The 26,021-nt window shown below is 46.2% G+C and overlaps 1 protein-coding gene across 1 annotated transcript in view; it reads left to right on the plus strand.

Annotated features, from left to right (window-relative positions):
• LOC119309319 overlaps window positions 1-26,021 on the plus strand; it is a 204,879-nt gene that overhangs the window by 176,760 nt on the left and 2,098 nt on the right. The window contains exons 2-7 of the mRNA XM_037585345.1: window positions 22,355-22,653; window positions 22,745-22,866; window positions 22,971-23,107; window positions 23,192-23,541; window positions 24,622-25,013; window positions 25,073-25,822. Coding sequence (XP_037441242.1) covers window positions 22,355-22,653; window positions 22,745-22,866; window positions 22,971-23,107; window positions 23,192-23,541; window positions 24,622-25,013; window positions 25,073-25,822 — 2,050 coding nt within the window. The remainder of the gene's footprint in view (window positions 1-22,354; window positions 22,654-22,744; window positions 22,867-22,970; window positions 23,108-23,191; window positions 23,542-24,621; window positions 25,014-25,072; window positions 25,823-26,021) is intronic.

Consider the following 26,021-nt stretch of genomic DNA (forward strand, 5'->3'; position numbering starts at 1 on the left):
GGCGGCGGCGCGGGCCGGTGTGGGCGGGGCGACGTGGAAGGGATGGCGGGGGTACGGTGGAGGTCGGGGCGCCGCAGGGGAGGGGTGCGTGGCGGCAGGGCAGCCGGCTACGGCAGACGGGGTCGGTGGCGGCGACGCGGTTGTGGGTGGGGAGGGAACGAGAGCGAGAGAGAGTGGAGAGAAGAGACAGAGGACGGGGGTGGGACGGCCGTTAACGTACCCGCCTCTTTGCCATCCGCCAACGATCGGCAAACATTCTTTGCCGTCCGCTTGCGGACGGCAAAGAGGTGGGGCCGGTGGGCTTGAGTTGGTTACACAATAACTGGACCCACCAACCTCTTTGACGTCCGCTAGCGGACGACATAGTTTCTTTGCCGTCAGCCAGCGGACGGCAAAGAGTTGGCTGATGGCAAACACCTTGTTTGTCATCAGCCACTTCTTTGCCGTCCGTTTTTGTGTGGCTGACGGCAAAGACCTTCTTTGACGTCCTCCAGCGGACGGCAAAGAGATGGCGGACGTCAAAAAGCTAATTCCAGTAGTGATATTCAAGAGGGATATAATAAAGACTTTCGTGAAGATCATTGGACAAAATAAACTTGATTCGTTGTAATAGTTTTGTGATATGATGATATAATATGTGAGTCATGTTGATGAGTAATTATGCTTTAGTAAGAATATTGGTGTTAAGGTTTGTGATTTCCTATGCAAGCACGAATGTCAATAGTTATGCGATAAAATTACATCCTACTTGTGGTGCATTATTCAGTGTTAGTTATGCTTAATGCTCGTTTATGTGATTTTTAGTTTCTTGGTTGGATGCTTCTCAAGTTATTTGCTAGCCTTCCCTTGTACTAAGTGGGATTACTACTTGTGCATCCAAAATCCTTAAACCCAGTTTTGCCATATGAGTCCACCATATCTACCTATTTTCGGTATTCTCTTGCTATTTAGCAAATTTGTATGTGCCATCTCTAAATTTCAAAATAATTTCTCTTTTGTGTGCTCTTACCGCTCATCAAACAGTAGGGGGTGGATGATATTTTTCCATGCTAGATGTGTTATTCTCAAGATGAGTGTTTATTCACTTGTCATTGCACGAGAGTACGACAAATGTATTAGAGATGCCCAGTCCCAAAATGAAAAATGAATTTAGTTTATGTTGTCAAATAATAAATTCCTTGGAAAGTGTTAGTATGGATAGCAGCCGTGGATACGGTTAGATGTGGAGTGTGAAAGTATGGTGGAAAAAGCAATAAAATTCATTTTCTGTTTGGGAACCTCCTATGATATATCTAGCATGGAAAGTATTAGGAACTACTCGATCATTTTCGTTGATACGAAAAGCATGCCACCCAAAATGTTTTATCTCTATCTTTTTCGCTATGAGCTCTGGCACCTCTACAAATCCATACTTCCCTCTGCGAAGGGCCTTTCTATTTACGTTATGCAATTTTTATTTTTATTTTTTTATTTGAGTCTCCATCTTCTCTTATAAAGCACCAACTAAGGGGCATTATGATCGTACTTGAGCACTGGGTGTAGCTAATATGCGAGTGTGTTTCATGAATAGATCAATGATTGAGCATGATGGGCTAGGGATAACTTAGTGTAGTGTTGATATTTTGAAATACATGGTTGCTTGTTGATATGCTTGAGTATTGAAATCTTCATGTCCAAACTAGACTATTGCTTTGAACCATATAAAAGTTCAAATGACGATGCTACAAAAGAAAAGAATATGTGATGAACATGTTAGGCATCATTCCACATCATTTTTTTTATCATTTACCTACTCAAGGATGAGTAGGAATTAAGCTTGGGGATGCTGATACGTCTCCAATGTATCTATAATAATTTTTGCTTGTTCCATGCTGTTATATTATCATTCTTGGATGTTTTACAATCATTTTGTAGCAACTTTATATCATTTTTTGGGACTAACCTATTGACATAGTGCCCAGTGCTAGTTGTTGTTTTTTGCTTGTTTTTTTACTTCGCAGAAAATCAATACCAAACAGAATCCAAACTCAGCGAATTTTTTTGGAGATTTTCTTTGGACCAGAAGGAACAACTTGGGCCGAAGAAGTATTAGAGGGGTGCTACGAGGGGGGCACAACCCACCTGGGTGCGCCTGGGGGCCCAGGCATGCCCTGGTGGGTTGTGCCCACCACGGTGGCCTCCCGCACCACCTCTTTGTTCTATAAATATCCCAAAAATCCAAAAACCATAGGGGAGTCGACAAAACACAATTCCAGCAGCCGCAAGTTCCAGAACCACCAGATCCAATCTAGACACCATCATAGAAGGGTTCATCATCCTCATTGGTGCCTCTCTGATGATGCGTGAGTAGTTCATTGTAGACCTATGGGTCCGTAGGCAGTAGCTAGATGGCTTCCTCTCTCTCTTTTGATTCTCAATACAATGGTCTTTTGGAGACCTATTTGATGTAACTCTTTTTGTGGTGTGTTTGTTGGGATACGATGTAACTCTCTTATATGCATGTTTACTTATAGCCTCGTATTTCTTTTTTGAATCTTTGGTTTAGTTAGCCCGACTAGATCGATTTTTCTTGCCATGGGAAGAGGTGCTTTGTGATGGGTTCGGTTGTGCGGTTTTCTTTCCCAGTGATAGAAGGGACAGCAAGACACGTATTGATCGTTGCTATTAATGATAACAAGATGGGGTCTATTCCTACATGAATAGATCTTGTCTATATCATGTCATCGTTCTTAGTGCATTACTCCATATTCCCATGAACTTAATACACTAGATGCATGCTGGATAGCGGTTGATGTGTGGAGCAATAATATTAGATGCAAGCAGGAGTGGGTCTACTAATCTTGGATGTGATGCCTGTATAATGATCATTGCGTGGATATCATAATAATTATTTGAAGTTCTATCAAATGGCCAACAGTAATTTGTTTACCCGTCGTATGCTATTTTTCTCGAGAGAAGCCACTAGTGAAATCTACGGCCCCCGGGTCTCTTGTTTATCATATTTTCTTTTTGATCTGTTATTTGCCTCTTTTATTTTCAGATCTATTAATCCAAAAACCCAAAAATACCTTGCTGCAATTTATTGTTATTTATTTTATCTCATGTTCCTGCGAGATCTACTTATCCAATCTACTACAATTTTTTCTACCTTTTACCCAGGTGTAACATCCTGTCGTGGAATTATCACATCAGATGTCCTAATGTGAGGACTTAGTCATGGAGCCATCGCAACAAGATTAGCTTAAAGGGGTTAAACCAGACAAAGGACACGGGTCGTCCCTTTATATACATAGGTTCCTGCGAGATCTCTTGAGTTGTTATTTCTTGTCCTTGAACCGCCACCGGGTCGTCCCTTTATATACATAGGTTGACGCCCAGCGGTTTATAGAATCCCGGCCGGCTCATACACGTGTCCGGCTCGGTTTCTACCCTTTCCTATCTTACAACACAAGTTACATAGTATATGTCGGTTTATGTCTACGGGCCCTAATCCGCTTTTGGGCCCTGGGCCTCTAAGCCTCTTAAGTAAAGCTCCACACAAGTCTTCATGGGCTTCAATATGAATGACTCGTTACAAGTATAACCCGGCCCCACCTGGGCGGTTTATACTCAATATTTATATCCCCGACATTAGGCCCCAGATTGATTTGAACCTGTTCATGTCAATCTTCCAGACTTAAGAGAATTCCTTCTTGAACACCTTCATGTCAACTTTGTAATCCACCATGACATCATCTTCCAAGATTGCAATAAACCGCCATGATGTCACCTGCTTATTAAAAACCGTACATACCTCCCTTTTATTAATGACCTCCGAAAATCGAGGCGACAGCTCTGTCACTTATCCATTCTTTGGGCTCCTCGATTCTCGCGCCTGTCGCTTATCCCTTTGCTTTATAAATAGGGTCGGGGGTCATTTTCACTTTTCCCCTTTGTGCCTCTTCACCTCGTCGTCTTCCTCACGCCGCCCCAGTGCTTCGAGCTCAACCGCAGCTGTCTAGCCTCGTCTTTGACCTCTCCTCCGGCCGCTGCATCACCCTGAACGCACCAGAAAAATGCGGCGCCTCTCCGCTGCTCTTCTCAGCCTCAGTAAGCCTTCTCTCTTTCCACCCTAGATTTATTCATTAGAGTTTCTGTGTTCCTCGGTGTTCATCAGTGTTCTTCACTTGTACTTTGTTGTCACATAAGTACTTGATAAAAACTTGACATTTCCCTGTGCGGCCGTAGCCATAATCCATTTTTCCTCATCACAACATCTCTTTTTTCGGGAAAAAAATCCCATCTGCACCTTAACTATTCCACTGTCACAACTTAGGGTTTTGGAATTTTCTCCCTTTTTTGAACTGCAGCAGATCCAGAATTATAATATCAACCTGTAAAGCCTATTTGTACAATACTTAGCAATTTTTTCAGATCTTTAACTTCCACACCATTGTAGGAGGTTTAACCATTAAGGAAATTATAACCCGTTAGGTATCATTAGCCCTCTCTTAAACCGCCGATTCGTCATTTCTATAACCCTGCCAATGTTTGAATCCGGTTTGATATGTATATATGTGATGAGGACATCAATACAATTGTTACACCCACAGCCCCTGCTGCTATACATACTGGACCAATTACTAGAGCTCGTGCACGCCAACTAAATTACCAGGTACTTTCGTTTCTTGGTAATGATTCTAATGTTCATGAGAATATGATGCTGCCTAAATTGGATACATTTGTTTTGCTTACAAATGAAGGGCCTAGCTTGGAGAAGGATGAACATTGGAGCAAGAACAAGCATGGAGATGATGGCATGCGCAAGGGGAACAAGAACGGAGTTACAAGTGATGATTTCAGGACTTTGAAGCCACCATAATGGGTGCATGAAGCCTTGGACGAAATATACAAGATGCCACTTCATAAATTTCGTCCCGAGGCTATTTTAGGTGCTGCGTCACCTTATTATTGGGCCAGGCCCATGTAATTTCGAAATACATAAGTATAGGCTATTTTTAGAGTCCGTATGTGTGGGGAAACAAGAGATAGGGTTGATTTCGGACCCCTCCGCCAAGGGCCACGAAATTCCCCCCTCTTCCTCAATATATACAGCCCTTAGGGCATCGTTTAGACTTTGGGTTTTGTTTAGATTAAAAGTTCGCCATAGCTGCAACTTCGCGTACTTCGTTTGTGTTCAACGACCAGACAAAGGCGTCGCAGAACCCCACCTTGATCAATAAAGCTTTCATCTTATATTCGCAATATCCAGATTGCAATCTCAGTTTCTTGCTTGTTCTTCGTTTGCTCGCAGGAAACAGACCCTCGTGGTCAGGTTGATCGTGCTCCGGCGTGGTCAATAACCTCTTGGAGTTGGTTTAGCGATTGCTAAGGCGCGACGTCCTCGCACGTTCGTAGTCGGATCGTCAAAGTCGACTGCCACCAAAGCGATATCCATCATCTCATCGAAAGACGGGACACCTTTGCCTCTATCAAGTGGTATCAGATTTCCAGGTTGCTCGGTGAGATTTTACAGTTTTTCGTAGTTTAGATCGAGTCTGTTCTTCATACCTACAGTCCACGAAAAAGCCACAAAAAAAATTAGGGTTAGTTCATCATATCCGAACCAATCTGAGCCTTTGCATAATCTTTTTAGGGTTTTGCTTTGTTGAATTTGCGGTTGCATCGTCGTGTCTAGTTGCTGGTCTTAGAGTCTACTCTTTTAGAGTTTCGAGTTCTGGTCATAAGTTGTCACGCCGCCGCCGCACCATCATCATCGCCCCTGCCATCTACCACCACCGCTTATCCGCCACCGCTCCGAATCCGTATCCATATACCACCACCAATCCGTGTCCATATACCACCACCGATCCATATCCATATACTACCACCGCTACCACCACCGCTGCCATATACCACCACCATATATCCACCACCAATCCGAGTTCCTTGCATATTAGGTTTGTTTTCGGGATCCATCTAATTTCCGATTCGTGTTTCCTTGTCTGAGTAGGTTTCGGATTCCAGCTCTTTTGCCGTCCGTAGAAGAGGTTGGTTTCCAAAAAAAAAAGAGTCCGGAAACCACCCTCCATTTAGGCCCAAAATTTTCGGAAAACGCACTTGACAAAAAAAAATCTGGCTATCCTATTTTTAGGTGTTTCTAAGCGTATTGAGACAGCCGCCGTTATAGAAAGTTTTTTTTGACCCGTTTCCAGTTTTTGGGTCCGGGCAGTCAAAAAAAAATTTGGTCACAAAAATTTCGTGCCCATCCTGTCAGTTTGACCTGGGAAGAGTTTTGAGACACTCGCCATTATAGTGATTTTTTGCAAAAAAAAAAGAGAGCAGCGCAAAAAAAAAGCAGCGCAAAAAAAAAGAGCGAAAAAAAATCGAGAGTGTGCTTTTCCCTTGTTTACGTGCAGCGCCGTGATTTTGTTAGTGTTCTAGGCTCGCGTCTCTAGCACGGTCTAGCCTAGGACCAGCACAGTACCGTCGTTGAGCGTTTATTCAACTTTGCATCTCTGAATTGATTATTGCTGACCCTTTTTGCTACCATATTATAAGCCTTCCCAGCTCCACATACATCTACGTCGTGCATTTGACTTTCCCTGGTAATCGCTCTATCCAAGCTTTGAGAAGTTTTGACTACAACGGTTGCCGATCACCACCTGCTGCTGGGTAAGAACTGGTAAGAATTTGAGGTTTGCTTGACGGGTTTGTGATACACCACCACAACTTCTTAGTAGTCTGTAGGATCATATTCTTGTGTGTTTCTATTGCTGCTAACCATGCCAGGATCACAAGCCGACGAGATTGACTGGGAGAACTTATCGAACAAGGAGCTTCATGATAAGTTTCAGCAAATGATGACTGAACAGGTGCAAGATGTGCTGAACAATTTTGAAGAGGCCATGGAGAAGATTACTGGCCTTGAGAAGTCGTTTGAAACAAAGCTTGATAACAGATTTAATGAACTGTTTGCGCGTCTTCCACCACCGGCTGCACCTGTCGCACCTCTGCAACAACAACAACTACGCCCCCTTCCGAATCAGTATGGACGAGCACAGCGTGTTCCTATTGAGCCAGGACAAAATTCTGGTGCCGCTGCTACTGCTGTTGGTGCTTCTTTGGCTCCTGTTACTGCTGCTGCTGGTACCCAGGAGGATGATGATTATGTGGGAGAGAGGCTGAGGTTGATCAAAATCCGAACTACGTGCAGCCACCAGCACCACCACCACCAGGTCGACCTCAGGTATATATTCGTAATGGTAGGCCTGCACCACCACCTCAGGTACGAGATGATGTCCATATTCCTAAACTGAAATTGAATATTCCACCATTTGAGGGTAGATATGTTCCTGATATATATCTTACTTGGGAGTTAGAAACTGAACAACGTTTTACATGTTTACAATATCCCGAGGAGAGACGGGTTGCTGCTGCTGTTTGTGCTTTCACTAGTTTTGCATGTGTCTGGTGGTCTGAACATTGTAGATTATATCCTATTCCAACTACTTGGGCTGCTTTGAAAACCGCTATGCGTACGCGTTGGGTTCCACCATATTATCAACGTGAATTGCTTCAAAAATTGCAGCGTTTAAGACAAGGAAAAAATTCTGTAGAAGAATATTATCAGGAATTACAAACTGGCATGATTCGATGTGGTATTGTTGAGGAGAATGAAGCTATGCTTGCACGTTTTCTGGGTGGATTAAATAGAGAATTCAGACCATTCTAGACTATAAGGAGTATACTAATATCACTCGTTTATTCCATCTTGCTTGTAAAGCTGAACGTGAAGTGCAGGATCGACAAGCATTGGCGCGAACTAACTTTTCTGCAGGCCGACCTTCCTCATGGACGCCGCGTGCATCTTCTGCTTTAACTGCACCAGCACCTCAGTCAGGTGCCTCCTACAGCCGTGATACAAGAAAACAGGAACAACCACCATTATCTGCCAAGAGCGCACCTGCCGGGCCTGCACAGAGTTCTTCTTCTTCCAGGGCATCAACAGGGCACACAAGTGATATTATTTGTCGTCGTTGTAAGGGAGGAGGTCATTATGCGAGAGAATGCAAATCTCCGCGTGTGATGATTGCTACCGCGGATGGTGGATATGAGTCCGCTAGTGACTATGATGAGGAGACATTGGCTCTTATTACACGTGAAGAACATGGTGGAGATGATTCTGATCATGAGACGCAATACATGGCTCCTGAAGACGCTGACAGGTATGAATGTTTAGTTGCTCAACGTGTTTTGAGTGTGCAGGTCACACAAGCTGAGCAAAATCAGAGGCACAATTTGTTCCATACCAAGGGAGTTGTGAAGGAACATTCTGTGCGCGTCATAATAGACGGAGGGAGCTGCAACAACTTGGCTAGCATGGAGATGGTGGAGAAGCTTTCTCTCACCACAAGACCACATCCACATCCTTACTACATCCAATGGTTCAACAACAGCGGCAAGGTTAAGGTAACACGTACTGTTCGTGTGCATTTTAGTACCTCTACATATGCTGATTATGTTGATTGTGATGTGGTACCTATGCAAGCATGTTCCTTATTACTTGGTAGACCATGGCAATTTGATAAAAATTCTGTACACCATGGTAGAAACAATCACTATACTCTTGTTCATAAGGATAAAAATATTACTTTGCTTCCTATGACTCCTGATTCCATTTTGAAAGATGATATTAATAGAGCTAATAAAGCAAAACAGGAGAAGAATAAGAGTGAAAATCAGATTGTGGCAAAAGAATTTGAGCAACAAATGAAGCCTAATAATAAACCATCTAGTGTTGCTTCTGAAATTAAATTGAAAAGTGCATGTTTATTTGCCACCAAATCTGATATTGATGAGCTAGATTTCAGCAAATATGTTTGCTATGCTTTTGTGTGCAAAGAGGCATTATTTTCATTCGAGGACGTGCCTTCCTCTTTGCCTCCGGCTGTCACTAACATTTTGCAGGAGTTCGCTGACGTTTTTCCACAAGACGTGCCACCGGGATTACCACCTATTCGAGGGATTGAGCATCAGATTGACTTAATTCCCGGTGCTTCACTGCCAAACCGTGCACCATACCGTACCAATCCAGAGGAGACGAAGGAGATTATGCGTCAAGTACAAGAGCTTCTCAACAAAGGTTATATACGCGAATCCCTTAGTCCTTGTGTTGTTCCTATTATTCTAGTGCCGAAAAAGGATGGTACATCACGTATGTGTGTTGATTGTAGAGGCATTAATAATATTACTATTCGATATCGTCATCCTATTCCTAGGCTAGATGATATGCTTGATGAATTGAGTGGCTCTACAATATTCTCCAAAGTTGATTTGCGTAGTGGCTACCATCAAATTCATATGAAATTGGGAGATGAATGGAAAACAACATTTAAAACTAAGTTTAGATTATATGAGTGGTTAGTCATGCCTTTTGGGTTAACTAATGCACCTAGTACTTTCATGAGATTATTGAACGAAGTTTTACGTGTTTTCATTGGACGATTTGTGGTAGTTTACTTTGATGACATATTGATTTATAGCAGATCTTTGGAAGAACATTTGGAACATTTACGTGCTATTTTTATTGCTCTACGTGATGCACGTTTGTTTGGTAACCTTGGGAAGTGCACCTTTTGCACCGACCGAGTATCTTTTCTTGGCTATGTTGTTACTCCACAGGGAATTGGAGTTGATAAAGCCAAGATTGAAGCTATTGAGAGTTGGCCGCAGCCCAAAACGGTCACACAAGTGAGGAGTTTTCTTGGCCTCGCTGGATTCTATAGGCGTTTTGTGAGAGATTTCAGCACCATTGCTGCACCTCTCAATGAGCTTACAAAGAAAGATGTGCCTTTTCTTTGGGGTACCGCACAGGAAGAAGCCTTCACGGTATTGAAAGATAAGTTGACACATGCTCCTTTACTCCAACTTCCTGATTTTAATAAGACTTTTGAGCTTGAATGTGATGCTAGTGGAATTGGATTAGGAGGTGTGTTATTACAAGATGGCAAACCTGTTGCATACTTTTCTGAAAAATTTAGTGGGCCTAGTCTGAATTATTCTACTTATGATAAAGAATTATATGCTCTTGTTCGGACTTTAGAAACATGGCAACATTATTTATGGCCCAAAGAATTTGTTATACATTCTGATCATGAATCTTTGAAACATATTAAAAGTCAAGCTAAACTGAATCGTAGACATGCTAAATGGGTTGAATTCATTGAGACTTTCCCTTATGTCATTAAACACAAGAAGGGAAAAGAAAATGTTATTGCTGATGCATTGTCTCGTCGCTATACTATGCTTTCACAACTTGACTTCAAAATATTTGGTTTGGAGACCATCAAAGATCAATATGTGCATGATGCAGATTTTAAAGATGTAATGCAGAATTGTAAAGAAGGAAGAATGTGGAACAAGTTTGTTGTTAATGATGGATTTGTGTTTCGTGCTAACAAGCTATGCATTCCAGCTAGCTCCGTTCGTCTTTTGTTGTTGCAGGAGGCGCATGGAGGAGGATTAATGGGACACTTTGGCGTGAAGAAGACGGAGGACGTACTTGCTACACATTTCTTTTAGCCAAAGATGAGACGGGATGTTGAGCGTTTTATTGCTCGCTGCACTACATGTCAAAAAGCTAAGTCACGACTCAATCCTCATGGTTTATATATGCCTTTGCCTGTACCTAGTGTTCCTTGGGAGGATATATCTATGGACTTTGGTTTAGGTTTACCTCGAACAAAGAAGGGGAGGGATAGCATATTTGTTGTCGTGGATAGATTCTCGAAAATGGCACACTTTATACCATGTCATAAAAGCGATGATGCTGTTAATGTTGCTGATTTGTTCTTTCGTGAAATTATTCGCTTGCATGGTGTGCCAAATACTATTGTTTCAGATCGTGATACTAAATTTCTTAGCCACTTTTGGAGATGTTTATGGGCTAAGTTGGGGACTAAACTGCTTTTTAGTACTACTTGTCACCCCCAAACTGATGGACAAACTGAAGTAGTCAATAGAACATTGTCTACTATGCTTAGGGCTGTTTTGAAGAATAATAAGAAAATGTGGGAGGAATGCTTGCCTCATATTGAATTTGCTTATAATCGTTCATTGCATTCTACTACTAAGATGTGCCCTTTTGAAGTTGTGTATGGTTTTGATGAGGATATCAATACAATTGTTACACCCACAGCCCCTGCTGCTATACATACTGGACCAATTACTAGAGCTCGTGCACGCCAACTAAATTACCAGGTACTTTCGTTTCTTGGTAATGATTCTAATGTTCATGAGAATATGATGCTGCCTAAATTGGATACATTTGTTTTGCTTACAAATGAAGGGCCTAGCTTGGAGAAGGATGAACATTGGAGCAAGAACAAGCATGGAGATGATGGCATGCGCAAGGGGAACAAGAACGGAGTTACAAGTGATGATTTCAGGACTTTGAAGCCACCATAATGGGTGCATGAAGCCTTGGACGAAATATACAAGATGCCACTTCATAAATTTCGTCCCGAGGCTATTTTAGGTGCTGCGTCACCTTATTATTGGGCCAGGCCCATGTAATTTCGAAATACATAAGTATAGGCTATTTTTAGAGTCCGTATGTGTGGGAAAACAAGAGATAGGGTTGATTTCGGACCCCTCCACCAAGGGCCACGAAATTCCCCCCTCTTCCTCAATATATACAACCCTTAGGGCATCGTTTAGACTTTGGGTTTTGTTTAGATTAAAAGTTCGCCATAGCTGCAACTTCGCGTACTTCGTTTGTGTTCAACGACCAGACAAAGGCGTCGCAGAACCCCACCTTGATCAATAAAGCTTTCATCTTATATTCGCAATATCTAGATTGCAATCTCAGTTTCTTGCTTGTTCTTCGTTTGCTCGCAGGAAACAGACCCTCGTGGTCAGGTTGATCGTGCTCCGGCGTGGTCAATAACCTCTTGGAGTTGGTTTAGCGATTGCTAAGGCGCGACGTCCTCGCACATTCGTAGTCGGATCATCAAAGTCGACTGCCACCAAAGCGATATCCATCATCTCATCGAAAGACGGGACACCTTTGCCTCTATCAATATGCCTCAACATCTTCTCCCTATGACCTTGCGCCGCTTTATACTTGTTAGCCATGAATCTTAAACGGGCATTGATCTTTTTCCAGCTGTTCATTGAAATGGCCAAACAATTTTATGCTTGCAACTGGGTCCCTTCCTGGGTTACGAAAGAACAGCTGGCCGGATGTGTTGCAACTGGCGCTCTAGCGAGTAAAGAGACCCTGGTCCAAAAAACTTGGCCCCAACCCACCAATTTGCAACAAGTGCGTAGCTTTCTTGGTCTTGCGGGTTTTTATCGTCGCTTTGTGAAAGACTTTAGCACTATTGCCGCTCCTTTGCATGCTTTGAGTAAGAAGAATACTCCTTTTGTTTGGGGATCTTTGCAATCCACCGCTTTTGATGAGCTCAAGTCTTTGCTTACTCATGCTCCGATTCTTGCTTTACCAAACTTTGAGAAAACTTTTGAGGTTCATTGTGATGCAAGTGGTACCAGAATTGGAGAAGTTTTAATGCAAGAAAAACGAGCCATTGCATATTTTAGTGAAAAACTCTTCGGCGTCAACTTAACTACCCCATCTATGACAAAGAATTGTATGCTTTAGTGTGTGTGCTACATGTTTGGGAACATTATCTTAGACCTCATGAGTTTGTCATCCATACCGATCATGAAATGCTTAAGTACTTAAAAGGTCAAACTAAGTTGAACAAGCGTCATGCCAAATGGAGTGAATTTATTGAATCTTTCCCCTATATGATCAAGTACATTAAGGGTAAGGAAAATGTGTGCGGATGCACTTTCACGCATATGCACGCTTGTCACTAAACTTGAGTTGAATGTTATTGGCTTTGAGCACATAAAAGACTTGTATGCTAATGATCCATCTTTTGCTACTCCTTATGCTAAATGTTTGACGCATACAGCTTGGGAACAATATTACATCAAGGATGGTTATCTTATGAGAGCTAACAAACTATGCATTCCCGAGTCTTCTCTTCGTTTGCTACTTTTGCAAGAGGCTCATGGAGGCGGACTCATGGGACATTTTGGACGCGACAAGACATTCGCCACCCTCTCCAAGAACTACTTTTGGCCCAAGATGTTCTGCAACGTCTCACGTATCACCAACCGATGCTCTACATGTCGCAAAGCTAAGTCTAAAGCTCAATGCCATGGTCTTTACATGCCTCTTCCTATTCCTTATCAACCTTGGGAAGACATTAGCATGGATTTTGTACTTGGTTTGCCTAGAACTCAAAATGGCAAGGATTCCGTGTTTGTTGTTGTGGACCGATTTTCTAAGATGGCACATTTCATTCCTTGCAACAAGATAGACGATGCTTCACACATTGCAAATCTCTTTTGTAGGGAAATCTTGCGACTCCATGGAGTACCAAAGACAATCGTCTTCGACCGTGACATCAAGTTCTTGAGTTACTTTTGGAAGACACTATGCGCCAAGCTCGGAATCAAGCTGTTGTTCTCATCCGCATACCATCCTCAAACCGACGGCCAAACGGAGGTGACGAACTGTACACTCTCCACTCTACTTCGCGTGTTGATCAAGAAGAATATCAAGGAGTGGGAAGCATGTCTACCCATCACTGAGTACGCCTACAACCGTGCAAGACATTCGACTACCGGCAAGTCCCCCTTCGAGGTCGTCTACGGCTCCAACCCGTTGTCACCATTGGACATTCTACCTCTTCCTCTACAAGAGCGCACCAACATGGATGCGAGTGCACGGGCAAGCTACAACAAGAAGATGCATGAGGATACAAGGCACACCATCGAGCGCCAAGTACAACGACTAGCGACCAAGCTCAATGTCAACAAGCAACCCATGATCTTCAACATTGGTGATCTCGTGTGGCTACACCTTCGCAAGAACCGACTTACCCAACGAACGAAAGTCCAAACTTCTCCCTCGAGCCGATGGACCCTTCAAGGTGCTAGCACGCTACAACGACAACGCCTACAAGATAAACCTCCCACGAGGCAAGTACAATGTAAGCGACATCTTCATCGTCAAGGACCTCGCGCCATACCATGGAGATGAAACTTTTGATCCGAGGTCAGATCTCTCCCAAGGCGGGGGGGGGGGGGAGATGATGCGGAGCATCCCTCGCTCATCCCCATGGACGTACCTACATCTCCCTCAACACCGCTTGGACCCATGACAAGAGCTAGAGCAAAGGCTATTGAAGATAAGGTGAACTTGCTCCTCTCCGAACTCCCTCTCTCTACTCACGAGACTTGGCTACTACCTCATACGGAGACTCTGTGTGTGATCAGGTACTTGGAGGAGAGCCACGGGATAGCTACACCCAATGTCCAAGGTGGCAAGGACACCAAGCATGAACATCAAGAAGAAGAGGTACTTGAGAAGCTACAGGCACCGGACGACTGGCCGGGCCCAGACGTCCGACCCCTGAAGGTTGCTACAACCGAGAGAAGGAAGGCCAGCCAGAGCTCCAGGCACCGGACAACCGGCACGGTCCGGACGACCGGCGACTCCCAGCGAGCGGACGACCGGCCGCACCGGACGTCCGGCAACTGGGCACCCGAGAGGAAATTAACGGAAGACCGAAGCCACCGGACATCCGTCAAACCTACACCCGAGCCAAAACAGGGGATGTTCGATCCTACCGGACGTTCGGACCTCCACAAGCGATCGGACGACCGGTAGAGACCGGACGTCCGACGCCTGAGTGACCGCAGCCTCGGGCTGATGCCCTTTGTACCCCTTCACTTTGACCCCCATTTGCACTAAGATTATATATAGACCACTCCCACCTCCTAGATAGGGTTAGCATTGTGATAGCTCATGTGATATAGAGCATTGCTCATCCGTACCGGATCTACTCCACGTGAGGGACCGTGCCTCTTCGGAGAAGATCCATTGGGATTCAGGGCCTCCATCTGGAGAAGACAATCAAGACCTCCTCACGGAGAAGACCGGTTACTCTTGTATCTTCCTTTGTTGATTTTCGGATCTCGTGATACTTTGTGCTTTCGATGATCTAGCCCTTGTGTGATCAATTACTTGTCGGTTGAGTGTTTCTCTCGTTTCTCCCCGTGATTCCCCTATGTTCTTCCGCGCGTTCTTCGTGATTCCCCGTAGGATCCACTCCAAACGTGAAATATCGGCCCCTAGGGTTCCGCCTACATCAGCAACTCCCTTGTCGTCCTTCTTGAAGTTCTTTTTACCCTTGCCTTTCTTGAAACTAGTGGTCTTATTCACCATCAACACTTGATGTTCCTTTTTGATTTCCACCTCCGCTGATTTCAGCATCGAATACAACTCAGGAATGGACTTCTCCATACCTTGCATATTGTAGTTCATCACAAAGCTCTTGTAGCTAGGTGGGAGCGACTGGAGGATCCTGTCAATGACCGAGTCATCTGGAAGATTAACTCCCAGCTGAGACAAGCGGTTGTGCAACCCAGACATTTTGAGTATATGCTCGCTGACAGAACTATTTTTCTCCATCTTACAATTGTAGAACTTGTCGGAGACTTCATATCTCTCGACCCGGGCATGAGCTTGGAAAGCCATTTTCATCTCTTGGAACATCTCAGATGCTCCGTGCTGCTCAAAACGCTTTTGGAGCCCCGATTCTAAGCTGTAAAGCATGCCGCACTGAACCAGGGAGTAATCATCACTATGCGACTGCCAGGCGTTCATAACGTCTTGAGTTGCTGGGAAAATGGGTGGGTCACCTAGCGTTGCTTCAAGGACATATGCTTTCCTGGCAGCTATGAGGATGATCCTCAAGTTTCGGACCCAGTCCGTATAGTTGCTACCATCGAATTTCAGCTTGGTTTTCTCTGGGAACGCGTTGAAGTTGAGGGCAACATTAGCGCGGGCCATTTGATCTATAAGACATATTGTAAAGATATTTTAGACAATGTTCATGATAATTAAGTTCATCTGATCAAATTATTTAATGAACTCCCACTCAGATAGACATCCCTCTAGTCATCTAAGTGATACATGATCCGAGTCAACTAGGCTGTGTCTGATCATCACGTGAGACGGACTAGTCATCATCCGTGAACATCTCCATGTTGACCGTATCTACTATACGACTCATGTTCGACCTTTTGGTCTCTCGTGTTCCGAGGCCATGTCTGTACATGCTAGGCTCGTCAAGTCAACCTAAGTGTTTTGCATGTGTAAATCCGGCTTACACTCGTTGTATACTAACGTTAGAATCTATCACACCCGATCATCACGTGGTGCTTCAAAACAACGAACTTTCGCAATGGTGCACAGTTAGGGGGAACACTTTCTTGAAATTTTTAGTGAGGCATCATTTTATTTATGCTACCGTCGTTCTAAGCAAATAAGATGTAAACATGACAAACATCACATGCAAATCATAAAGTGACATGATATGGCCAATATCATCTTGCGCCTTTGATCTCCATCTTTGAGGCGCGGCATGATCACCTTCGTCACCGGCATGACACCATGATCTCCATCATCATGATCTCCATTATCGTGTCTTCATGAAGTTGTCTCGCCAACTATTACTTCTACTACTATGGCTAACGGTTAGCAATAAATTAAAGTAATTACATGGCGTTCTCATTGACACACAGGTCATAGAATAAATTAAGACAACTCCTATGGCTCCTGCCGGTTGTCATACTCATCGACATGCAAGTCATGATTCCTATTACAAGAACATGATCGATCTCATACATCACATATATCATTCATCACATCCTTTTGGCCATATCACATCACATAGCATACCCTACAAAAACAAGTTAGACGTCCTCTAATTGTTGTTGCATGTTTTACGTGGCTTCTATGGGTTTCTAGCAAGAACGTTTCTTACCTACGCAAAAGCCACAATGGTGATATGCCAATTGCTATTTACCCTTCATAAGGACCCTTTTCATCGAATCCGATCCGACTAAAGTGGGAGAGACAGACACCCGCTAGCCACCTTATGCAACAAGTGCATGTCAGCCGGTGGAACCTGTCTCACGTAAGCGTACGTCTAAGGTCGGTCCGGGCCACTTCATCCCACAATGCCGCCAAACAAAGATAGGACTAGTAACAGTAAGCAAATTGACCAAACCATCGCCCACAACTACTTGTGTTCTACTCATGCATAGAATCTACGCATAGACCTAGCTCATGATGCCACTGTTGGGGAACGTAGCAATAATTCAAAATTTTCCTACATATCACCAAGATCAATCTAGGAGATGCTAGCAACGAGAGAGAGGGAGTGCATCTTCATACCTCTAGAAGATCGTGAAACAGAAGCATTACAAGAACGCGGATGATGGAGTCGTACTCGCGGTGATTCAAATTGCGGAAGATCCGATCTAGCGCCGAACAGACGGCGCCTCCACTTTCAACACACGTACAACCCGGGGACGTCTCCTCCTTCTTGATCTAGCAAGGAGAGAGGAGAAGTTGAGGGAGAACCCCGGCAGCACGACCGTGTGGTGGTGGAGCTTGTTGATTTTCTGCAGGGCTTCGCCAAGCTCTATGGAGGAGGAGGAGGTGTTGCGCCAGCGAAAGGGTGCGGCAGCCCTCTCACCCCCCCCCCCTCCCCCACTATTTATAAGGGAAGGGGAGAGGGGGCCAGCCCCCTTAGATCTCATCTAGGGGGGCGGCCAAGGGGGGAGCTTGCCCCCCAAGTTTGGTGGGAGGTGCCCCCAACCCCTAGGGTTTCCAACCCTAGGCGCCTTGGGCCCTTGGGGGGTGCACCAGCCCACCAGGGGCTGGTTCCCACCCTTTGTTCAGCCCATTAGGTCCCCCGGGCAGGTGGCCCCACCCGGTGGACCTCCGGACACCTTTCGGTGGTCCAGGTACAATACCGGTAACCCTCGAAACTATTCCGGTGACTGAAACTGGACTTCCCATATATAAATCTTTACCTCCGGACCATTCTGGAACTCCTCGTGACATCCGGGATCTCATCCGGGACTCCGAACAACCTTCGGTAACCACATACTATTTCCCATAACAACTCTAGCGTCACCAAACCTTAAGTGTGTAGACCCTACGGGTTCGGGAACCATGAAGACATGACCGAGACATCTCTCCGGCCAATAACCAACAGCGGGATCTGGATACCCATGTTGGCTCCCACATGTTCCACGATGATCTCATCGGATGAACCACGATGTCGGGGATTCAATCAATCTTGTATACAATTCCCTTTGTCCACCGGTATGCTACTTGCCCGAGATTCGATCCTCGGTATCCCAATACCTCATTCAATCTTGTTACCGGCAAGTCTCTTTACTCATTCCGTAACGCATGATCCCGCGACTAACTCCTTAGTCACATTGAGCTCATTATGTTGATGCATTACCGAGTGGGCCCAGATATACCTCTCTGTCATACGGAGTGACAAATCCCAGTCTCGATTCGTGCCAACCCAACAGACACTTTTGGAGATACCTGTAGTGCACCTTTATAGCCACCCAGTTACGTTGTGACATTTGGTACACCCAAAGCATTCCTACGGTATCCGAGAGTTGCACAATCTCATTGTCTAAGGAAATGATACTTGACATTAGAAAAGCTCTTAGCAAACGAACTACACGATCTTGTGCTATGCTTAGGATTGGTTCTTGTCCATCACATCATTCTCCTAATGATGTGATCACGTTATCAACGACATCCAATGTCCATGGTCAGGATCACGTTATCAACGACATCCAATGTCCATGGTCAGGAAACCACAACCATCTATTGACCAACGAGCTAGTCGACTAGAGGCTTACTAGGGACATATTATGGTCTATGTATTCACACATGTATTACGGTTTCCGGTAAATACAATTATAGCATGAACAACAGACAATTATCATGAACAAGGAAATATAATAATAACCATTTTATTATTGCCTCTAGGGCATATTTCCAGCACTTCTTAAAGAGCCATATAATCTCAATGGCTTGCTGGTCATTGGGCAAGTCCACCAAAGTCCATAATTTGTTTTAATGCATGGATCCTATCTCAAATTTCATGGCCTCAAGTCATTTGTTGGAATCCGGTCTCATCGTTGCTTCTTCATAGTTCGTAGGTTCGCCGTTGTCTAACAACTTGACTTCTAGGACAGGATTACCGTACCACTCTGGTGCGGGATTTACCCTGGTTGACCTACGAAGTTCAGTAGTAACTTGATCCGAAGTTCCATGATCATCTTCATTAGCTTCCTCTCCGGTTGGTGTAGACATCACGGGAACTACTTTCTGTGATGTGTTACTTTCCAATTTGAGAGAAGGTACGATTACCTCATCAAGTTCTACTTTCCTCCCACTCACTTCTTTCGAGAGAAACTCCTCTAGAAAGGACCCATTCTTAGCAACAAAAAAAATCTTACCCTCGGATCTGTGATAGAAGGTATACCAATGGTCTCTTTAGGGTATCCTATGAATACACACTTCTTCGCTTTGGGTTCGAGCTTATCAGGCTGAAGCCTCTTGACATAAGTGTCGCATACCCAAACTTTAAGAAACGACAACTTAGGTTTCTTGCCAAACCATAATTCATATGGTGTTGTCTCAACGGATTTAGACGGTGCCCTATTTAAAGTTTGCAGTGTAGTTTGCCAGACGAAAGGGGATTCCCCGTGTCACACTACCTCATGTTATTACGTTCCAATATGTTCAGGATAAATATGATTTGACTTCTGTTAGATCTTCCATGGGCCCTTAGTATGGAGTGTAGTTTGCCAGACGAAAGGGGATTCAATTTTTTTTGGCAATTTGACGGGAGTCAGAACTCTACGCCAACGAGCAGATACAATGAGGAGAGATGGCTCAAGGTAAATCAAAAGTTTAGATTTCAAAAGGCTTCAGTAACCTTAGATCGATGTGTTCCACCTACATGATACTAATTCAGGATGAGTTTTTCTTGCCTGCTTGCAAATTGTAAGGTGTCGAGGAGTGATTAGGAATCGTACAAGCAACAATATGTCTCATTTGTTTTTCATGATTACTTACCTTTTAGTTCTGATTCTTACACTTGCCTCTCCCTAATAGTCAAGAATGAACCATTATCTTAGAAGATGTTTTATGTCCCACCAATCATCTCAATACATGTCCATCGAAAGAACGGTCTTTTGTTTTCGACCCTGGCCCATGGAAATAACAGTCATGATAGTGTTATGCTTTTAAAAGTTTATGTATGTGCTGCTTGGAATTGTGGCCTTGGTGGACTAGCTTAGCTACTCAACACATTAGTGTTATACTTTTGAAAGTTGATGCATGCGCTGCTTGGAACTATGGCCTTGTTGGACTAGCTTTGCTACCCAACACATCAATGGTTTAGTTACTTAGTTCTTCCTTACTGTGGGAATTGATCGGTTGTAGTCTAGCTATATTTTGACTTGCAAACCTGCTCTTTGATATAGGGCAGTAACTTTGCAACAAGTTTGGTATAATTGAGTATGTTGTGGTCAAAAGATCAATTGATTTTTTGCTGGTTGGACACATAATAGGTTTTACCCTTCGCTAATTACAAAATTACATGTTGGTCAGCAAAGTTATGTGAATATGATGCTATTTCATCCACATTGAGATCAGACGTGAAGATATTGTATTCAAGTTTGCGCCAGCGTTACTCATTCAGGAAGAGGACCCGTTCATTGACATAGGGTGTGCATACTTATGAGGTCAAGCTATTCGCCAACGTGGACGTGCCTCATATTCATATTCATCTTTCTATATTCGATTGAATAAACACTATGCAAGTTAGCTTGAATGAAATTCACATAAGGGTGTATTGATTTGTTGAGATATTGATTTTCCTGCAGCAAGACTTCTCTTGCCTTAGTCGTTTCTTATGTGAGTTGTTGTTGTTGTTGTTGTTGTTCAAATATTCGATCTAAGACATGAATTTCATCAAGATAGCACCGCAGATGAATGTTTCAGTCTTATGTCCGATTCATTTCATGTCGTATTCTTTTTGTGCTGCTCAGTAAAGCTTGCTCTTATTTATTAATCAAACTTCCATCTCGTACAGAAAAGAAAATCTATAACTTAACAACAGTAAGTTTGTTATTAGCGCGGTGTGTGCAAATGTGTGAGTATTTAACAACTACTCCCCCCGTCCCAAATGTGTCAGAGGGAGTACATAATTTGTAAATATTCATCCAGATATTAGATTTAGCATAATTATGAGTTCCACACAAATGCAAAGTCATCTTGGTTATGGAATTTGCTATATTTCTTCATGGTATCTGTGGCAACTAAAAAGCACATGATGCTAGGGAGAAATAGCCAGTGAAACGGGGAAATACTAGGTAGAGAGAAATGACCATGCTATTTATGACAATACTGCCTTGGGAACAGAACATAAATAATTTAGCAGGAATAGAACAAAAGGCACCCTGTAAACTAGAAAACTCAGGTAACTTCCTGCCATACACATGGCATAATCTCATTGAGTACAAGACTTACCTGAGGTTCTGATATTTTGACTCATGCCAGCCTTGGAATGCTTTGATTGACGACAGTCAAAACTTCTTCGCCATTGGCATAACTTAGGTTGAAAGTGCTCTGCCTTCTGCAATATGATACTGGCACCCGATATGAATTGTGTAGTAAATAAGGCAATTTTATCAGGAGCACAAAATTTGAAAAGTAGAGATTTATGTAAGATAATCCACGCTGTTATCATTGGGAATCGAACTAAGTTATGGTTGCCAACTTTCGGGTTCTACCAGAACCTAATGGTTGATGTTGCTTAAGTAATTCAGAGATCCCAGTGTTGCATTCTACTAACATATCAAAATACTCGCTCCGTCCCATAATGTAAGACGTTTTACATTGTTTTGTTGCTGGAATTAAGGACAAAGTACCTCCTAAGGCAGCGCGCCCCAATCGCTAGTCTTAACACCGTCGCCCATAGAAGTAGTATAGAAGTGGTAGAAGAGAATGGCTGCGCACAGGACTAGTAAATCCACGGCGGCGCGGGTGGATGAAATCGCACGCCACGCAGCACGGATGCCTCCCGCGGATGCAATCTTGCCTCGCGGATGCAATCTTGCCTCCGTCACTATTAGTAAAACTCAAGTCTCTAGTCCCGCTTTTAAAAAAATCGCAGCCCGCGCAGCCAGCTTGGATGCCACGGCGACGGCAACCGCAGCCTACCCGCATCCGCGTGGGCATGTCGCCACCACCATATAACGCAACAGCCACCGTTCTTCTCCCTCAGTCTCCGATCCATCCAACAAACTGAAGCAGAGCAAACGGCTCGGCTCGAGATTCGGTGGCAGGGCAATTCGGTGACCTGTGTGTGTCTGTGTGGCGTGCTTGCTTCTTGATCAGGCGTCGGCAGCATGAAGCACAGATCGCCGAGGACCCGGTGCGCGCCGCCGCCGGTGGGAGTGCCAGCGCGCGGCTGGGGAGGGAGGACGCTGCTGGTGGCGGTTCGGAGGGACGCGGCCGGGAGGGAGCTGCTCACCTGGGCGCTGGCCAAGGCCGCCTCCGCCGGCGATCTCGTTGTTGCCCTCCACGTCACGGCCGCCGGAGCCGCCGACGGGTTCAGGCCGGTTGAGAGGAGCAGAGCCGCCGATTCGCTGGCCTCCGTGCTCGGCGCGTACGACGGCTTCTGCAATCTCAACCAGGTACCTGCCTGACACACACTGACCCTCTCTTCTTGCTTGCTGCCTCTTTGGTCGGAGAATTGCTTCCTGACCGCCTTCTCTCCCACGTCAGATCAACCTGGAGCTCAGGGTCTGCCATGGGTCATCCGTCAAGAGGGCTTTGGTAAACGAGGCCATCTCCTACGGCGCCGCGCAACTCATCCTCGGGATCACCAAGAACTCTAGGCATCTCGGGTACATAACCACTCTTGCTCCTGCGCATCACATTCTGGTGTTTCATCCATCGATTCGCATGTTGCAAGCAAGTGACATTGCTTTCTTATTCATCATATGGTCAGATTGTCTGCCACCGTTGTGGCCAAGTACTGCGCGAAGAGGATCCCGCAGAGCTGCACGGTTCTCGCCGTCAGCAATGGCGCTGTCGTGTACCATGGGAACGCAATACAGGAGGAGATCAACCACTGCTGCACTACAAGTATGCTGCCCATAATGTTTCTTCTGCGCCTTTTTGGGGGTACGAAATTTCAAATTGGCTGATGACTTTCAAATTATTTCGCAGTGTCACCCCGAAGAAACTATTCTCTGGTGGCGGAGACACCACGAAGAATCTACCGGAAGATACTCGACGCAGCGGCGACGATTGGGGAGAAAACTAAGGATGACTCATCCATCGGCCATCGCCGGTCCTTGCAGTGGAACATGTCAATGTCGATGAGCGCCCCCGTCTCGCCAAAGGTAGCGGCAGCACCACCGACTCCGATGACATGTCACAGGCTGGAACTGCCGGAGGTGGCTGCCGGGTGGCCATTGCGAAGGAAGGATGATGTAGGGTGGAACCCTATAGCGTCGATCTTTCACGTTTGGAGTGGATCCTACGGGGAATCACGAAGAACACGCGGAAGCACAAAGGGAATCACGGGGGAAAACGAGAGAGAATCACTCAACCAACAAGGAATCGATCACACAAGTGCTAGATCACCACACACATAAGAGATCCACGAGATACAAAGTCAACAAAGGTAAGGATACAAAGGAACCGTTCATCTCCAAGAGGAGGCCTTGATGTTCTTCCCTAAAGAGGGGTCTTGAATCCGCTTGGGGGATCTTCTCCGAAGAGGTCGTGAGCTCCGAGGAGAAGTAACCAAGTGGATGAGCAAAGGCTCTCACACAAATATGAGCTAATTCAATGCTAAGTCTCAAAAGAGGAAGGGGATGGAGTATATATAGTCTACGGGGGCGAAAGGGGCCATGGGCTTCGGCCCTTCACTGTGCACACGCAGGGAGAGCCGGATGTCCGGGCGTCGGGCCGGATGTCCGGGGCTTCCCGAGGCGCCGGATGTCCGGGACAAGACGCCGAATGTCCGGGCTGGGTGATTTTGCTTCTGGACAGAGGCGCCGGATTTCCGGACTGGAGGCCGGATGTCCGGGGCTTCGTGGGAGGCCGGATGTCCGGGGCCTGGGGCCCGGATGTCCGGGCTGGCTGTGCACCCTTCTGTGCTCTCTGGATCGGGCGCCGGATTTTCGGGCTGGGGGCCGGATGTCCGGGGGAGGCCGGATGTCCGGGGCCTGGGGGCCGGATGTCCGGGGCCTGGGAGGTGAACTTGTCCCTTTCGGCTGGTTCTCTTTATCCGTGGAGCGGGCAGCTTGTCCATCTTCACATGCATCCTCGGGAGGTCCTTCTTGACACCTAATCATGCATAGTGTATCTGACTTAGGTAGTAGCCATGTCTCGAGAGTGTCATATGAGATATCGTTTAGGATAGAAGTCACCTCGGTTTCAAGAGCTCTTGCACGAGCTCGAGTCATGGGTCCTTGTGGGGTTGGATGTGTTGATGTAGAGTCCACGGGGATGATGGTGGGATGCTCCGCATCACTTGGGGCTTGGAGAGTAGTCGGAGTGTACATGGGGATGAATGTGGGATGCTCCGCATCAAAGGACATCATGCCTGCCTCGCCGGAGATGTCTGTGGTTGAGTGGGCAATGCGAAGGTGGACATGTACCTGGCTGGGTGGGCGGCCCGCCTTCTTTCGCCGGCCGGCCGTCTAGTCCTCATCAACGCAGTCCTGGATGCGCTTCCCACGTACGCAATGGCCGTGCTGCTTCTTCCTCCTTCGGTGGTCAACGCCATGGACGCCCTGCGGCGCTCTTTCCTCTGGAACGTGGCTGAGCGGGCATCGGGAGCCCAATGCTTAGTCGCATGGGAACGAGTGTGCAGGGCAAAGAGCGAAGGTGGCCTCGGCGTTCGCGACCTCGCCACCCAGAACGCGTGCCTCCTCCTAAAGATGCTTCATCGACTCCACTCGATGCCCCGGTCGCGCTGGGCTGCCTGGATTTGGAGCAGCGCGGACGGGCGCTCTATCCTCAGCCGTAGCGAGCTGGCGTATGGAGAGCACCGTGCTCGGTTGCAAAACTGCTCCCGCTCTACCGCACGATATCCAGGGTGGTGGTCGGGGACGGCCGGGCCTGCTCCTTCTGGTGGGACTCCTGGCTCCCCTGCGGGCCTGTGGCGGTGGCGTTCCCCGCACTCTTCTCCCATGCTGTCGATGGCGAGGCGACGGTGTGGCAGGTCCGCCGGAGCGGCCTGGCAGGTTGTCTGGTCCCCAGGCTGACAAGGGTGGGCACCAGTGAACTGCAGGCCGTGTCGGCTCTCCTGGAGGCTGCTCCCCCCGTTGTGGGGGAGGACACGAGGACACTACGGCATGCTGCGGCGCCCCACGAGGCTCTGTCGTCGAGCGCCGCCTACCGGCTGCTGCGTTTCGGCGGGGTGAGGGCGGGCTTCGCGGACATGATCTGGGGTGCACGGGTCCCCTCCCGCGTGCAATTCTTCAGCTGGTTACTGGTCCAGAGGTGCATACACACTCGAGATGTCCTTCTGCGCAAGTGCATCGTCGACGCGGCGGGCGCCGGCTGCCCGTTATGCGCGGCACCCTTGGAGACGGCCGATCACATGTTGTTCGCCTGCCCGTTCGCGAGGGCCTTCTGGAATGAGCTCGGCGTTAACGCCGACGGGGTCGAGGTGGGCAGGCTGCATCGCCTTGCCGCTGCGGTGGGTGCGGTGACCAGGTCGGCGGTGGAGTTCGCTCTTCTGTGTTGCTGGCACCTCTGGAAACACAGGAACGCCATGGTCTTCCAGAGGCAGCAACCGTCTCTGCGGTGGGTGCTTGGATGCTGCCGCGAGGACGCCGTTCTGTGGCGCGATCGGCTCCCCGAGAGCCGGAGGGTGCACGTTGAGAACTGGCTGCAGGCCCTCTCAGAATAGAAATAGCCTATCGTCCTTTTATCCCTCTCTCTCTCTCTCTGTGTATTCTCGGGCATCTGTAAAAGGGCCGCTACCTTGGGGTTATCCCCTGATCATCGTCAATATATTCAGGTGGGGGAAACTCCCCCC

This window comes from Triticum dicoccoides, chromosome 5B, assembly GCF_002162155.2.
Source record: "Triticum dicoccoides isolate Atlit2015 ecotype Zavitan chromosome 5B, WEW_v2.0, whole genome shotgun sequence".
In the NCBI taxonomy this organism is placed as follows: Eukaryota; Viridiplantae; Streptophyta; class Magnoliopsida; order Poales; family Poaceae; genus Triticum; species Triticum dicoccoides.